This window comes from Calidris pugnax, unplaced genomic scaffold (assembly GCF_001431845.1).
Source record: "Calidris pugnax isolate Ruff unplaced genomic scaffold, ASM143184v1 scaffold23, whole genome shotgun sequence".
Lineage (NCBI taxonomy): Eukaryota > Metazoa > Chordata > Aves > Charadriiformes > Scolopacidae > Calidris > Calidris pugnax.
The window spans coordinates 3,215,242-3,229,359 of record NW_015090772.1 but is presented as its reverse complement, the minus strand read 5'-3'; the positions used below and the strand labels follow the sequence as shown (position 1 = coordinate 3,229,359).

The window sequence follows — 14,118 nt, the reverse complement described above, 5'->3', positions numbered from 1 at the left end:
ACTGGAATCCTGCCTCCAGTGCTGGGCTCCCCAGTTCAAGAGAGACAGGGAACTGCTGGAGAGAGTCCAGCGTAGGGCAACAGAGATGATGGAGGGATTGGAGCATCTCCCTGCTGAGGAAAGGCTGAGAGAGCTGGGGCTCTTGAGCCTGGAGAAGAGAAGGCTGAGGGGAGACCTTATTGATGCTTCCAAGGATCTAAAGGGTGGGTGGAAGGAGGATGGAGCCGGACTCTTTTCAGGGGTTCCCAGTGACAGGACGAGGGGCAACGGGCACAAGCTGGACCATGGGAAGTTCCACTCCAATGTGAGGAAGAACTTGTTTGGGGTGAGGGTGGCAGAGCCCTGGCAGAGGCTGCCCAGGGAGGGTGTGGAGTCCCCTTCTCTGGAGATCTTCAAGCCCCACCTGGATGCTCCTGAGTGATGTGCTCTGGGCAGCCCTGCTTTGGCAGGGGAGTTGGGCTGGATGGGCTCTAGAAGGTCCCTTCCAACTGTGACAATTCTGTGATTCTGTGGTAAGTGTCTTGCCTTTACTGAGTTGATGGGCTTCCCCACTCCTCAGGTCAGAGCTGGGAGCAGGCACTGAGAAGAGTGCTGTAACACAGCGGGGATTACCCAGCGGTACAGGCTCCAGACCAAATCTCCAGCTGGATTGGCTTCAAACACTCAAGACTGGTACAGTTTGATATTTAGGTAGTTTAATTCAGAAGTTGGATGACGATCACTAAAGCGGTGTTAAAGATACCACAACATCATAGTTGTAGGACACTACTGAAAAATCAAAACTGAATGGGTCACCCAGCACATTAAAATCTGACTTTTTGCTCTTAGTACTCCCTTCTCTGATCTCTATAGCCCCGTCTGCCCTTTACAAACTGGAGGAAAAGAAGGACTTTTAACCAATCCAAAAATAATCAGGTAATCCTCTCGGAAGTACTTCACTGTCTAAGGCAGACTTTCCAGGGGAGGAAGGGAGGTAGGAAAGAAGAGACACCTTCTGCCTCCTTGCTGATGTGCTGGGATACCTCTACACATGGTAGGGATACCTCTACACATGGTATTCAAATGACACTAGTTCTTCTTCAGCACCAGTTCCACCTGTCCCCAGCTTTTCCCTTTCCAGCTTGTAGCTAAGACTCCTTCTTGTTAGCTGTTTTCCTTCCAGGATGGGGCATATTATGGACATTGAAATCATTACAACACAACAGAAGTGTAATCCCAGAACTGCTTTCCTGTGTTTTGTCCTTTCATCTTGTAGCTGTGCCCTCTCCTAATCACCCCACGCATTCAGAGCAGGCATTAGTGACTCTTTCTAACATTGCAGGGAAGTCTGTAAGATAAGAAGCTGAAAAGCATCCTCATCCCTCCCTCTCTTTCTCTGTACGTCGCTGATTTTCACACAAATGTTATTTAGCAACGGCTCCCTGGCTGACACGAACTCTCCTTTGAGCAGCGAGTCTCTACTTGCCCCTCAGAACTTTATCCAGTGTTAACTCATCTCTGTTGCCATTGAACGTGTCAAGATCTCTGGTCCCCTACAGGCCTGTATTATTTCTAGACACCTTCTTCCACAGCCATTCAAAGCAAACCCATTTTGTTGTAGCATGGCACAGTTTGGATGAGCAATAATGACCCCAGAGTCCTCAATCGATTCTGTTGCGCAAGACTTTTCATTGTCCCTAATCAAAACTAGAAATTGAGAAAATTTCATCTCACATGATGAAACAACGCCCATTTGAAAGAAACACCTCACCCCTGCAAAACGAGGTGGTTGTAGCTACGAAGATCTAAGGCAACGCTTTCCAGCTGATGTTCAAAACCCGCCTGACTGAGGCTCGGCTCGTCCAGCAGCATGAAAATTCTGATGTTCAAAACCCGCCTGACTGAGGCTCATGAAAATGGAGAACTTCAGTGCTTCACACAATGAACAGCAGAAGAAAGACTTCTATGGTGTTCAAGGCAGGAAGAAACATCATCTGATTGCCATATTCTCACACAGAATTAAACAAGGTCCGATGAATTCATGTCCACCATTGGGTGCGCAATCTCTTTTAGCCGATTTGCAAGCCCGTAAAATATAGGGCATGACCACGATTGCTCTCTTCACTCACCGTCTCCTTCCCCGACAGTGAGGCCATCACTCTGGACTTGTGTTGGTTGTGCCATCGACGCAATTTGAGAGAATTCAGCACAGGGAATCAAATCAAAAAGGGGAAAATGAAAGAGCCATTTCTCTTCACAGTCAAGAATAAGTGATCAGGGATGCAATCAAAATGCAAATGCGGAGAGTTAAATCTCTGCAAATGCAGTTGTGATTGCTTAAACACCTTATCGACTGACTGAGCCTTTCTAGCCTTTAGGCTTAGCCTTTGTCCTGAAGCTGAAATGAGTCTCTGGCAGTAGTTGAGTTGCTTTTAACTCTTTGTGTTGGCTGTTTCACTCACTCCATGACGGGGAAGGAGACTCTCCATCCGGTGGCAACAACTGGCCCATGATTCTGGAAATAAAGAGCTTGCAGAGGGCACCGGCGAGTTTCACGAGGTTGGGCGATGGTGCAAGAGTCTAGAAATAGCTGAGGTGTATCATACTCAAACAGTTGACTCATAGGGAAAGCGGGGAAAATGAGAAGCTTTGGTGACAAGCTTAGCAGTACTGAGTGGCTTCGAACCACCAAACGTTGGAGGGGATTGGCAGGGGATTTCTGAGTAGTGTAATGATGCAAAACTGACTGGAACCATTTGTAGCCTTTTAACTGATGCATTACTATGAGTGACATCAGTTCTAATTGGGCATTAGGTCCTATCTCCAATACACTGAAAACATAAAAGAAGCATCCCCCCTTTGATCCACACTGGTATGATTAAAATTTAAGTGTGTAATTCTACTTAGCTTCTGCTTCCGCCGTTGCCCAACTGCTCCTGGAGGATCGTGTCCCCAGAGCTTGTACTTTAGATATCTCCTTTAGAAACAAATCAAAATTAAAATCCTGCTTCTGAATCCTGAAACACTCTGGTAGGAATCCTTCTCTATACCTTTGTTTTGAAAAGGAGGTTTGGAAAATCACCAGCCCATTCCACTTGAAACACGGTCAGGATCTCACACCATTTCAGCTGGTAACCTCCGGAGTCCTCCCGGTTTCTCAGCTGATCTCAAAAGATTCCTGCTGTTCTCAGCACAGCATTTGTGCACCACAGAGTCGGCATCTGCCCTGTGCCACCAGCTCAGCCACAAGCCCAGAGTCGGCCCAGAGCCAAGCACGGTCTCCATCTCTCATGGAACAGAGCGACGTGTATTCTGAGAAAGGGGAAGGAGCTCCGGTGGGCAACATCAGCATTGGGTGCTTTGCAGAAAAGGACAAGGAAACGAGAATCCCATCGGCGAGCTGCCAGAAAGCAAGGCCATAAACACAGACAGTGGTACAACACCACCACTCTTCTGTGGAGTCAGTGTGTACTGGCTCCTCTTCTTCTGGGCTTCTCCCTGTGCCCCTCAGAGAAGTGACCTTTTGAATTTTTATAGGCCCTCGGACAGAAGACAAAGCTGTGGTGTTTGTTATTTGGTTGTGTGGGTTGTGGTTTTTTTTTAAGCCACTACCAACACCAGAAGCAGGCTCACTGTCAGGCAAAGCCAGAAAATGTCAAGCATTATTTCATAGAAATAAGCCCATGTGAGACCCTGTAGGGATTTGCTGAATCTGGTTTAACTGAACTCAAAAGTTCTGATTCCCAGCAGAAGAAAAACATAATGCCCTTCGAGCAGATGCCATAATACTGCTTCTGAGCACGGCTCCCGGGACAGCTTTCCTCCTTGGGTCCTCTCAGAAGAGCTCACAAATGTCGTTCCCGCCTGCTAACCCTTCCGCGCAACAAGGAGTTGGGGGGGAGAAGAAGAGAGCACTTACAGAATTGGACGAGACTGGAAATCCTCCTGGTTCATTCTTTCCGACTGGCGTATTTTCAGGATTTCTGTGTAACTGAGGTTCTGAAGTTTGCTCTTGAATTGATCCAGAGAGCTAGGCTTGGTTGTGAGCGCTCTCATTATCTGCTCTTTCACTACCTGCATCACCTGGGGTCGAGAAGGAAAAAGAAAACCGGCGTTAAGGCTTCCTGCGTTTTTGTTTTAAATCTTATTCTGGCTCACAGTAAGGGTTCTAGGTACAGCAGATGATCAGGACTGTGTAGTCTCAAGGCAATCTCTCCGTAGCATCACCAGAAAATAAGCCAACTTCTGACAGGGCGTCACAGCTTATAGCAAAAGCTCATCCACGCTCTAACGAGAAAATTATTATTTTGGGGGGGGTGGAGGGGAGGGTGTCATTTATTGCTCGGCTGTCTCCCTAGACAGCTAAATTACAACTGCTGGTTACAGGATTTCAGGTCCTTCCCCTTCCGTGGCTTGTGTCCCCATGAGAGCAGCAGCCTGGCTCTTCTGCATCCTGGGCTGATGCTCCCATCATGCTGGGGACGAGCACACCTGCGACAACAGACTCGTAACCACAGAAAAAAGCCACCAAGTCCCAAGGAGCCGACTGAGAGCACGGATGCACAAGCCGCAGGGGCCAGCCTGACTGCCCACCAGAGAGGCTGCAGTCAGTTCTTCAAGTCTTACAGCTCTCCTGATGGTTCTTAGAGCTGCTCTCCTGCCCAGAAGGCAGTAGCACAAAGCTGCTAACCAGGGCCCATTGCTTCCCTTATTCCTTACGCTCACAGAATGCTGTGGGGTTAGAAGATCTGGGGATCATCTCGTCCAACCCGCTGCCAGAGCAAGTCCACCCAGAGCAGGTTGCACAGGAACGTGTCCAAGTGGGTTTGGATGTCTCCAGAGAAGGAGACTCCACCACCTCCCTGGGCAGCCTCTTCCAGGGCTCTGCCATCCTAAAAAGGACGAAGTTTCTCCTCATGTTTAGATGGAACTTCTCACATTCAAGTTTGTGCCCATTCCCTCTTGTCCTGTCCCTGGGCACCACTGAAAAAAGACTGGCCCCATCCTCCTGACACCCACCCTTGAAGTATTTAGAGGTGTTGATCAGATCCCCCCTCAGCCTTCTCTTCTCCAGACTAAAAAGACCCAAGTCCCTCAGCTTCTCCTCATTAAGTGAGAAGCTTCAGGCCCCTAATCATCTTTGTAGCCCTCTACTGAACCCTCCCCATCAGTTCCCTGTCCTAAGGCAGTTGTCACTGTGAGGGTGACCAAGCGCTGATAGAGGTTTCCCAGGGAGGTTGTGGAGTCTCTCCCTTCTTGTAGATACCCAAAAGCCATCCAGACATGGTCCTGGCCAACCTGCTCTGGGTGGACTTGCTCTTGCAAGGGGGGTGGACTAGATGATTTCCAGAGGTCCCTTCCAACCCCATGTGATTCTGCAACTTCCAGAGATCCCCTTCCAACCTCAACCACTTTGTAGTTCTGCGAGAGCCTTACACCGCAGACGCATCGTGACCCCACACAGGGAAGGAAAGAAAACTTGCTAAAAGAAACCCATTAGTCTGGGGAGAGAGAGGGATCAATGTGCCAAGGTTGTTACGGGATTGCTTTTGAAGCAATGCCATAAACAAAGCAAACCAAAAAATGAGAATGAAGGATGGCTGGGCAACAGCCATCTATCTGCACAGTAATTATTTTATCAGGAGAAAACCGCTGACACACAGTTAACGAAGGGGAATTACTTGGCTCTAGTTCAAATAAATACATATCACAGATTCCTGTCTGTCTCTCCGCTGTCCCAGGCTCATTTCTTGGTGCTGGTGCAAATCACACATACTTTGAAATATTTTATCTGATGCTATGCTTAAGTTGGCTGAAAAAACAATCTATCAGACTTAGGAAGGCCCATCCCACCCAAATCCATCAGCTAAAAACCTGTAGGAAATGGTAACAACCCTCTGTTATCAAAGTGGGTATGATAAAAATTAGCAGCTACAAAAACAGAGGGCAAAAGCTTTTCCCTCATTGTTATTTTTCCCTAATTCTTTCATCTTTACCATGCATCTTAAAGCAGAAGCTCAGCCTCTCGGAGGTTCCCTAACTACCCTGAAAATTTCTCTTTCCACGTGACTATTTCATTGCTTCACAGGTGTTGCCTCAGTCTTCTAACTCATTGCCTGCACTGGGGTTTCTATTTTTGGATCCTGGAGATGTGACTCGTTTTAGCTGTGTCCACCGGGTGAAACAAAGCAATCAAAGAACTGAAGACCATCTTCTTCCTTACAACAGGGACTGAACCATCCCTGGAAGAGAAGGCTGAGGGGGAATTTGATCAAAGCCTATAAATACTTCAAGGGTGGGTGTCAGGAGGATGGGGCCAGTCTTTTTTCAGTGGTGCCCAGGGACAGGACAAGAGGAAACGGGCACAAACTTGAACATAAGAAGTTCCATCTAAACATGAGAAGGAAATTCTTCACTGTGAGGGTGGCAGAGCCCTGGCAGAGGCTGCCCAGGGAGGTGGTGGAGTCTCCTTCTCTGGAGACATTCAAACCCCACCTGGACACATTCCTGTGGGACCTGCTCTGGGTGGCCCTGCTTTGGCAGGGGGTTGGACTAGATGATCTCCAGAGGTCCCTTCCAACCCTATAGTGTTCTGTGATTCTATGATCCCAGAGATTTACTTCAAGAGAAAGGAGATGCTTCTCACAAAGGTGTTGGCTCAGGTGGACGGCAAATGCCTTTGCCACGTTCCCACCCCCCTGAATGCAGCAGCCTACCCACACTTGTGTGGCTGTGGCCTTAATTAAAAACATCCTTGTCATTAACGTCTTATTCTTGGTAAATCTGGCAAACCCGTCCAGACAAGCTGAGCTCCTCTCCATCCACTCCTGCAAATCTTGGAGGTACAGCATTGTGCCTCCAAGCAAGTCTTCTAAAACTTAGTTTGCTGATAAAAGGTAATTTTGTGCTCTGTACTCGACACCTCCATACTGTTCATTTACAGAAGTATTTGGTCTCAGATGATATCCCTATGTGCCCAAGTCCCTCTGAAGGGCTACTTAGCTGGTCTGCCAGTGGGAAGCAGCTACAACCTGAAGGCCAAGCAACCATAACTCCTGAATGCTGATGGGTCACTCTACTGGCCCCTCTAAGGCTCAGGAAATACGATGAAGAAAACGTCCTCAAGGAATAGTGGGCAAAAAACGAAGCAGACAATCCCAGCAACAAGCTGGATGTTTAAAAATACCTTCTGTCTTCCTCCTTCTGCCTTCCTGACAGTGACTTACTAACTGCTGCTAATTAATTTTAATTTTTATTTTATAAATTATTAATTAGGATTAATTCTTTTTAACTACCACACCAGGGACAGGAACAGAGAAGAGGGGTGAAATTGTGAATCCTTCCCGTGGAAAACGTACTTCAGCTACTGGTATCTCCCCACATTGCTGCTGGACCCCCAGTGAACTTGGCTTAACTTTTCACCCTCCCAGAGACCGTGACGTTCAGCCTCTGGCTTCACTTCTGCCTTCTCGGGCCCGCCGAGGAGCCACATCAGACTACTTTATTATATGTGGTTTTATGGTCCCACAGTCATAATTTCTGCATTATCGTTCCAAAGAAGCGTGCAAAAACAGGTAGCTTAATTCAAAAGTGTAAGCCCCGTCACCACTCATGGGATCAAATTCCCTGGCCATTAGAAAGCAACAAATTATTGCAATTTCAAACAGACAGGCACAGTATAACTGCTAAACTAACCATGCCACGCCGCTATATTAACTATCAGCACTGCACCGGTTTGATTTTTCAACGCTAAACCAGATTTGCAAGCAAATACCATGCCACGCCGCTATATTAACTATCAGCACCGCACCAGTTTGATTTTTCAACACTAAACCAGATTTGCAAGCAAACAGAGTTCTGCAATTGCTTACCCATGCACGAAGCTCCAGTTTCACGCATTCATCCAGATATCTCTACAAATCTAATATTTCTTCCTTACATGTAGATTGAGTTTCCTAAGTTCAGGCCCTCACACTGGGGAACTCTATGAGTAGTTTCATAGAAGTTGCTCTATGAAGTAATTTCTCTTCTTCTATCTTTAGGAAGATAGTAGTCTTTCCCTAAAATAAACAGGCAAACAAATAAAAACCACTGTATTTTAGGTAATTGCACCTCTGTGGATCTTCTTTTCAGTCTGATCTCTGAACCACCCATACGAGGCAGTGTTCAACCTTGGCTGAACACCGCAAAGGAGGACTCGAGCTCAGGAGACTCGGGGCGCTGCCATTTATGCTTAGTTGCAAAACCCTTGCATCCCTTCTCCGGTGCTCCCTGTAGTAGCCACCATGAGAACAATGCAAATTCCTCTTCTTTGCTACAGATCTGGAAAGTTATTCACAGGGTGTCATCAAAGAGCTCCATGGTTTAGAGGCTCCCCTTGTTCCTCAGGCAGAAGGCAGGGAGTGTGTGCCCCAGGCTTGGCACATAATATAGGTTAGACACCAATAGAGGTTAGGGATGGACCTGCTGGAAAGCAGCTCTGAGGAGAAGGATCTGGGGATCCTGGTGGAGAGTAAACTATCCATGAGCCAGCAATGGGCCCTTGTGGCCAAGAGGCCAATGGGATCCTGGGCTGCATAGGGAAGAGTGTGGCCAGGAGGTGGAGGGAGGTCATTCTCCCCCTCTGCTCTGCACTGGGGAGGCCACAACTGGAATCCTGCCTCCAGTGCTGGGCTCCCCAGTTCAAGAGAGACAGGGAACTGCTGGAGAGAGTCCAGCGTAGGGCAACCAAGGTGATGGAGGGATTGGAGCATCTCCCTGCTGAGGAAAGGCTGAGAGAGCTGGGACTCTTGAGCCTGGAGAAGAGAAGGCTGAGGGGAGACCTTCTTCATGCTTCCAAGGATCTAAAGGGTGGGTGGAAGGAGGAGTGAGGGCGGCAGAGCCCTGGCAGAGGCTGCCCAGGGAGGGTGGGGAGTCCCCTTCTCTGGAGATCTTCAAGCCCTGCCTGGATGCTCCTGAGTGATGTGCTCTGGGCAGCCCTGCTTTGGCAGGGGGGTTGAACTGGATGGGCTCTAGAGGCCCCTTCCAATTCCGACAATTCTGTGATAAGGGGGTGATCACTTGCCTTGTAATATTTATAGCCAACACTATTTAACTAGCTGGCCAAAATGTCAAAGCTGCTGATTGTGGTGAGTCTCCCGAGCATTTGGGGATCACTGCCAAAACTTCTAATCTGTTCAGTTTCCAAAGCTGAGCTGCCAGCCCTTGATTACTGCTGAGAGACAGCACCAGCCCTTCCTCCCCGTGTGTCCGACCTTACAATGAAATTAAAGGTATTCTCTACTCAACGTGATTGTCTGTAAACTCTGTAGACAGTTGTTTTAATTACGTTACGCTTTGCTACTCCTACTGAGAAATGAGTGTTTCAGAGGGCACATTTGCTTTAAATCATGTCCTTTTCTATCTGATGACCTCTTGCACGGTAAGAGAATCCTGAGTTCTGCATTACGATTAAGACAGGTAAATTCACTGAAGGCACGAAGAGAAAGACAGTAGGAAAAAAAAAAAAAGAATACCTTTTTTTAGTTTAATCACATAGGACCTTATCCCCCATATTTTGTATTCATCTAATGTGTCTTATATTTCTACGGTCAGTATCACCGTAACATTAAATTCCGTGTTATGTTAAGCTGGTTTAGGCCGGCTTTGTGTTTAGCTAATTTGACATCACCTCTGTCATATCACATTCCGACTACTTTTGCCTTTCCAACATTTACCCCTGCCTTTTATTCTTCCTTCTCTCTCTTGCCGTGACAACTTTTGCCTATGCAAATAAAAGTCTCTTCCCTTTGGGACGGAGCAGAAGTCTAAACACTTGGGCTCTACAATGAGAGGACAAACTAAAAGCAGAGAAGTTGGCATGTCAGAAAGAGGAGTTTACCAGGGCTGAACTCTACAGCATCTACAGGTCGACATCTGCCATCGCCCGCAAGCTTCTGGAACAAGTCTGAGACCTTCCGCTCGCCAGACACATCATTTCCATGAATTCACAGCATCGATCTTCTCAGAAACCTCCCCCAGAAAAGCCTGAAGGGCTGGACGTTCACAACAACCCATCTGTGGAGCACCGGGTGGGAGATGAACCCTTCTCACAATTTCCCCACAATATCAGCGTTTCTCTTGAATAAACATGGCCCTTCATATGCAATGACCCTCCAGCAGCAAGAACACATCCAGAGACCACGACAGAAGCCACTAAGTTGTATCTCCAATACCTTGGGGCATACGTTACACTGATGGCTGCTGGGCAACCAAGTCAGAAGCTTGCGTGTGTCATCTTGACAGTCCACCACCTTTCTTCTGCATAGACAAGATGTAGGTATAAATCCTCAGCCTGTGTTACAGTGATGTGCTTAGTTCAGTGATTTCCTAATTTGGCCCCAAATTAGCAAGTATCACAAGGCATGATTCCCCTACCTCGTTGCCACATATGCTGAAAGAGCAGCCACTGGACGACACTATACCCAGAGACAACCCTCTACAACCAGACTTGAAGCATCTGAGATGGAAGAAGTGCCTTCACCAGCTTTTCCATATAACCACTCAAAAATCAACAAGCCAACAAAGAGAAAACAGGAGGAAAGACACCTCTTTGCAAATCCGTTTTCAAGAGTTCATGCCTGGCTTCCTTCCTTATCTAAATGTTCCCCCGAAAGAAGCAGCTTGGTTCATACAGGGTGAAAAATGAAGGAGAAAGCGTCATTTGGTGATTGAGATTCAGCTTCATCCTTTCAGTCACAACGGGATTTCCTTTAGTTAAATCCACAGAGCGGGCAAAAATAAGGTTGTAGAATGAAATGGCCAAATCGTTATTAACGAACAGCCCTTACTGACAGGGGAGGCCGGACAGAAAATGTAATTCTGAAGGGCAAGGAAATGACTGCAGTTTACAAGCAACATGTCAATGCCTCCAATGAAAACTTTACATGTTTAACGTCTGCATCAGGTAATTCCAGACAATTTTTAGACTGTCCCAAAGGATGAATTGTCTTAACTAGATCAATGGTTATATTTTCAGAGTACTCGGAAGAGCCATCCTGAGAGACCTCAGGGCCCTTGGAAGATAATTTAATGCTGTTTTTCCCCCCTATCTCCACATATTACATTCTGTGAGTTCACTACACTGGTCTCTTGATCACAGCCTGTATCAAGCCTTCACTCCACATTACTTTAGAATATTAATCCAAACACACCATACTACACAAGCAAATTTAAACTCAGTGTTGGCACAATCTACACCATTGGCAAGAGAGTCCAAAATTCCAGATATTTCTTCTATTACAGTCTGTGTACTCTGGAATTACAAAAAAACCCCCAAAAAACAGTTGTCAATCTCCTTAACTATTCCAGAGCACAAGGACAGTTACTGTAGTCAGTGATAAAGAGGCAACTCTAAGCTGTCTGGATGTACGTAGCCACAGGAATAATTAAGTTGATTCATTTTCAGGCAGCGGGATGAGAAAGCAGCTGGCAGAGGATTTAGGAGGTATAAGCTCTGATACACTTTATCTCTTCATTTTCTGCAGAATTTAAAACTCATTGTGAAAAAAAAAAAAGTTTGTGTTGCTGGGGTTGGGCTTTCTTTTTTTTTTCTTTCTTTCTTTTTTTAAAAACTCTTTTGCTTGTGATTAAGTTCTTCGAGTATGAACAAGGTATCTTCCAGTCTGCAGAGAAGAGACTTGAGACAATGCCAGTAGTTTTGATCAAGCTGAGCAGCCAGTTTCCACGTGGCATCAGTATCAATATCATTGTCCAAGTCCAGGTATGGCCATCATTTTGGAGGAACACCTAGCACGAGCGAATGAGCACAACTGGCAGACGTGACGATGGAGCTGAGAGGTAGGAGGTGTGATAGCAGTTCCACACCAGGTGTTTAAAAGGTCTATAGCAGGTGTCGGAAAACTGAACGCTGTAGTAATAGAGCTCTTCAATATGAAAGCTTGTTCCATGCCTCAGAACCCAAATAAGTTGCTTGCCCTCTAGTGAGGGAAAGAGGGAAGAAAACCTGAGGGAGCTTGACCATGCATTGGATCCTGAGGTCCAGAAAATCATAGAATTATAGAATTGTCCAGGTTGGAAGGGACCTTTCAGATCATCTCATCCAACCATCAACCTCACTCTGATCAAAACCATCACTAACCCATGTCTCTAAGCACTAGGTCAACCCGGCTTTTCAATACCTCCAGGGATGGGGCCTCAACCACTGCCCTGGGCATGAAAGAAAGGCTGAAGATGAAGCAAGGCCCACAACTGATTTGTATTTCAGAGCAGTTTTTGATTTTTCCAGAGTTTTACGATCCCTTGACTAATGAATCACGGTTGTGGGAAACAAGACTGAAATCAAACAGTTCCTTGGAACTGATGGAGTAAGACTGTCATTAATTCAAGACTACAATAGAGCGGATAAAACATTCATCACATTCTTGTAGAAAGAGAGGAACAACAGCCCCAGGGCCATGAGCAGAAAACTGGTGGGCAACCTGAAACAAAGCATGAAAAGGAGGTTGAGAAAAAGCAAGGAAGGAGTCTGAGAAGTAACTGCACCTGAAGGAGCTGATGTAAAACAGTTCATTTCCTGGCAGAAGGTTCCTGCCTCATCCTGCTATTGGATGTGAGCATTTTTGTAAATTGTGTCCAGTGGAAATGGACAACTAGTTGCCACACTGTGTTATCTGGGATACTCTACCTCTGCAGGAAGCAGCTTGACTAGGCACTTTCCAAAGTGGCTCCCAGGATTCTGTTAGCTGCACTGATTATCTTTGCCTTGGATACACAGATCCTGATGGATACCAGGGAGGCCTCCAGTTCTTCCATGTTAATATTTAGCTCAATTAAAGACAGGAAGAGTGGCAGAGGTTTTAGAGGAAAAAGCAGCTTGACCTTGATTGAGAAAAAGCCAAAAAGCTACCAAAAACTTCTGCTGAAGGGTAATCTGGCTAAAGGGATGGGCAAGAAGATGATTTTGACAATGATTATTAACAGAATGAAGTAGACAAAGGGAAAAAGAAAGGTAGCTAGTAGGAAGGACCTTATAAACATGGAAAAGTGACCAGAGCAGGAACTAAGGTTCCAGCAGGGAGGATCAGCAGGTGGAAGAAGGTATCTGGTTGACATCTTGCAACAAAATAAATGAAAGGATGGAGAAGTTTGAAGGGAAAAAAAAGAGACTGACAGATGCATTTCAATAGAAAATGAAGGCTGAAGGAAAAGAAGAAATAAGATTTGGGTAGAAGACCAGTTAAAAGGAAATAGGAAAAGAAAGGGTAAAATATGAGAGGAAGTGATATATTTATTAAAAATCTATGGCTCAGCAAGCAGCTGACTGAAGGAAAACCTCCATTAAGGATTGATCTAAGTAACCTGAGGGTAAAATTGACAGTAATCGAAAGAGAAGGCACTAGCAGTCCTTTACATACTTGAAATGCATGTGAATTTAGAATCATCACCAAAAAACATGTAAACATTGTGCATAACATTTTCAACCATTTTGGTAAAAGACAAGGTGAAAGCAGCCCACTGGTTGCTTGCAGGGCTAAAACCAGATGCTGCCCTCAAATCCAAGGGGTCTATTCAAACCAACGCTCAACTAAACACACAAGTCAAATACCACTTATTTGGGGTGTGTCCTGGGTTGAGCGACACAGGACTAACTTTTCTTCTAATGCTGGGGGAAAACTGCACTTTTAGAAGACTCTAGTGTCTGAATTCCTAATAATATTTACTTTATGGACAGCCAGGCTCTGTGGGATTCAAGGTCTTAGTGTTTTCGAGCCTTGCCAGGCCCAGGGACAAGGAGGAGTGAGACCCGGGCACTTGACCCAGGCTGGCCAACAGGATTATTTCACACCATGAAGGTCATACTGAATATAAATTAGAAATGTTTGTTGCATAGCTCTCTCTCCCTTAATGGTGGTGGCCCAGAGAACTCCTTGCCCTGGTGCCAGACCCCTGAGGCCTTCCCTTCCTCCCGAAGCCATTGCTGGCAGTGTCCGCCATTTGCTGTCCCTGCTGGGAGTGCACGGCTTCCTGCTGAGAGAATTGCCTGAGTATAATTCTTGTATATCTTATCTTAGTATTGGGATTAATACCAGTTCTTTAGTATTATTGTTAATTATTCAGTGTTATCCTATTACATCTATT

The 14,118-nt window shown here is 46.1% G+C and overlaps 1 protein-coding gene across 8 annotated transcripts in view; it reads right to left on the bottom strand.

Annotated features, from left to right (window-relative positions):
• Window positions 1–14,118, bottom strand: part of ELMO1 (engulfment and cell motility 1) — a 348,732-nt gene that overhangs the window by 33,593 nt on the left and 301,021 nt on the right. For all 8 annotated transcript variants that reach the window (XM_014942223.1, XM_014942255.1, XM_014942230.1 and 5 more), the window contains one exon: window positions 3,899–4,062. In XM_014942223.1, the coding sequence (XP_014797709.1) occupies window positions 3,899–4,062 (164 nt within the window). The remainder of the gene's footprint in view (window positions 1–3,898; window positions 4,063–14,118) is intronic.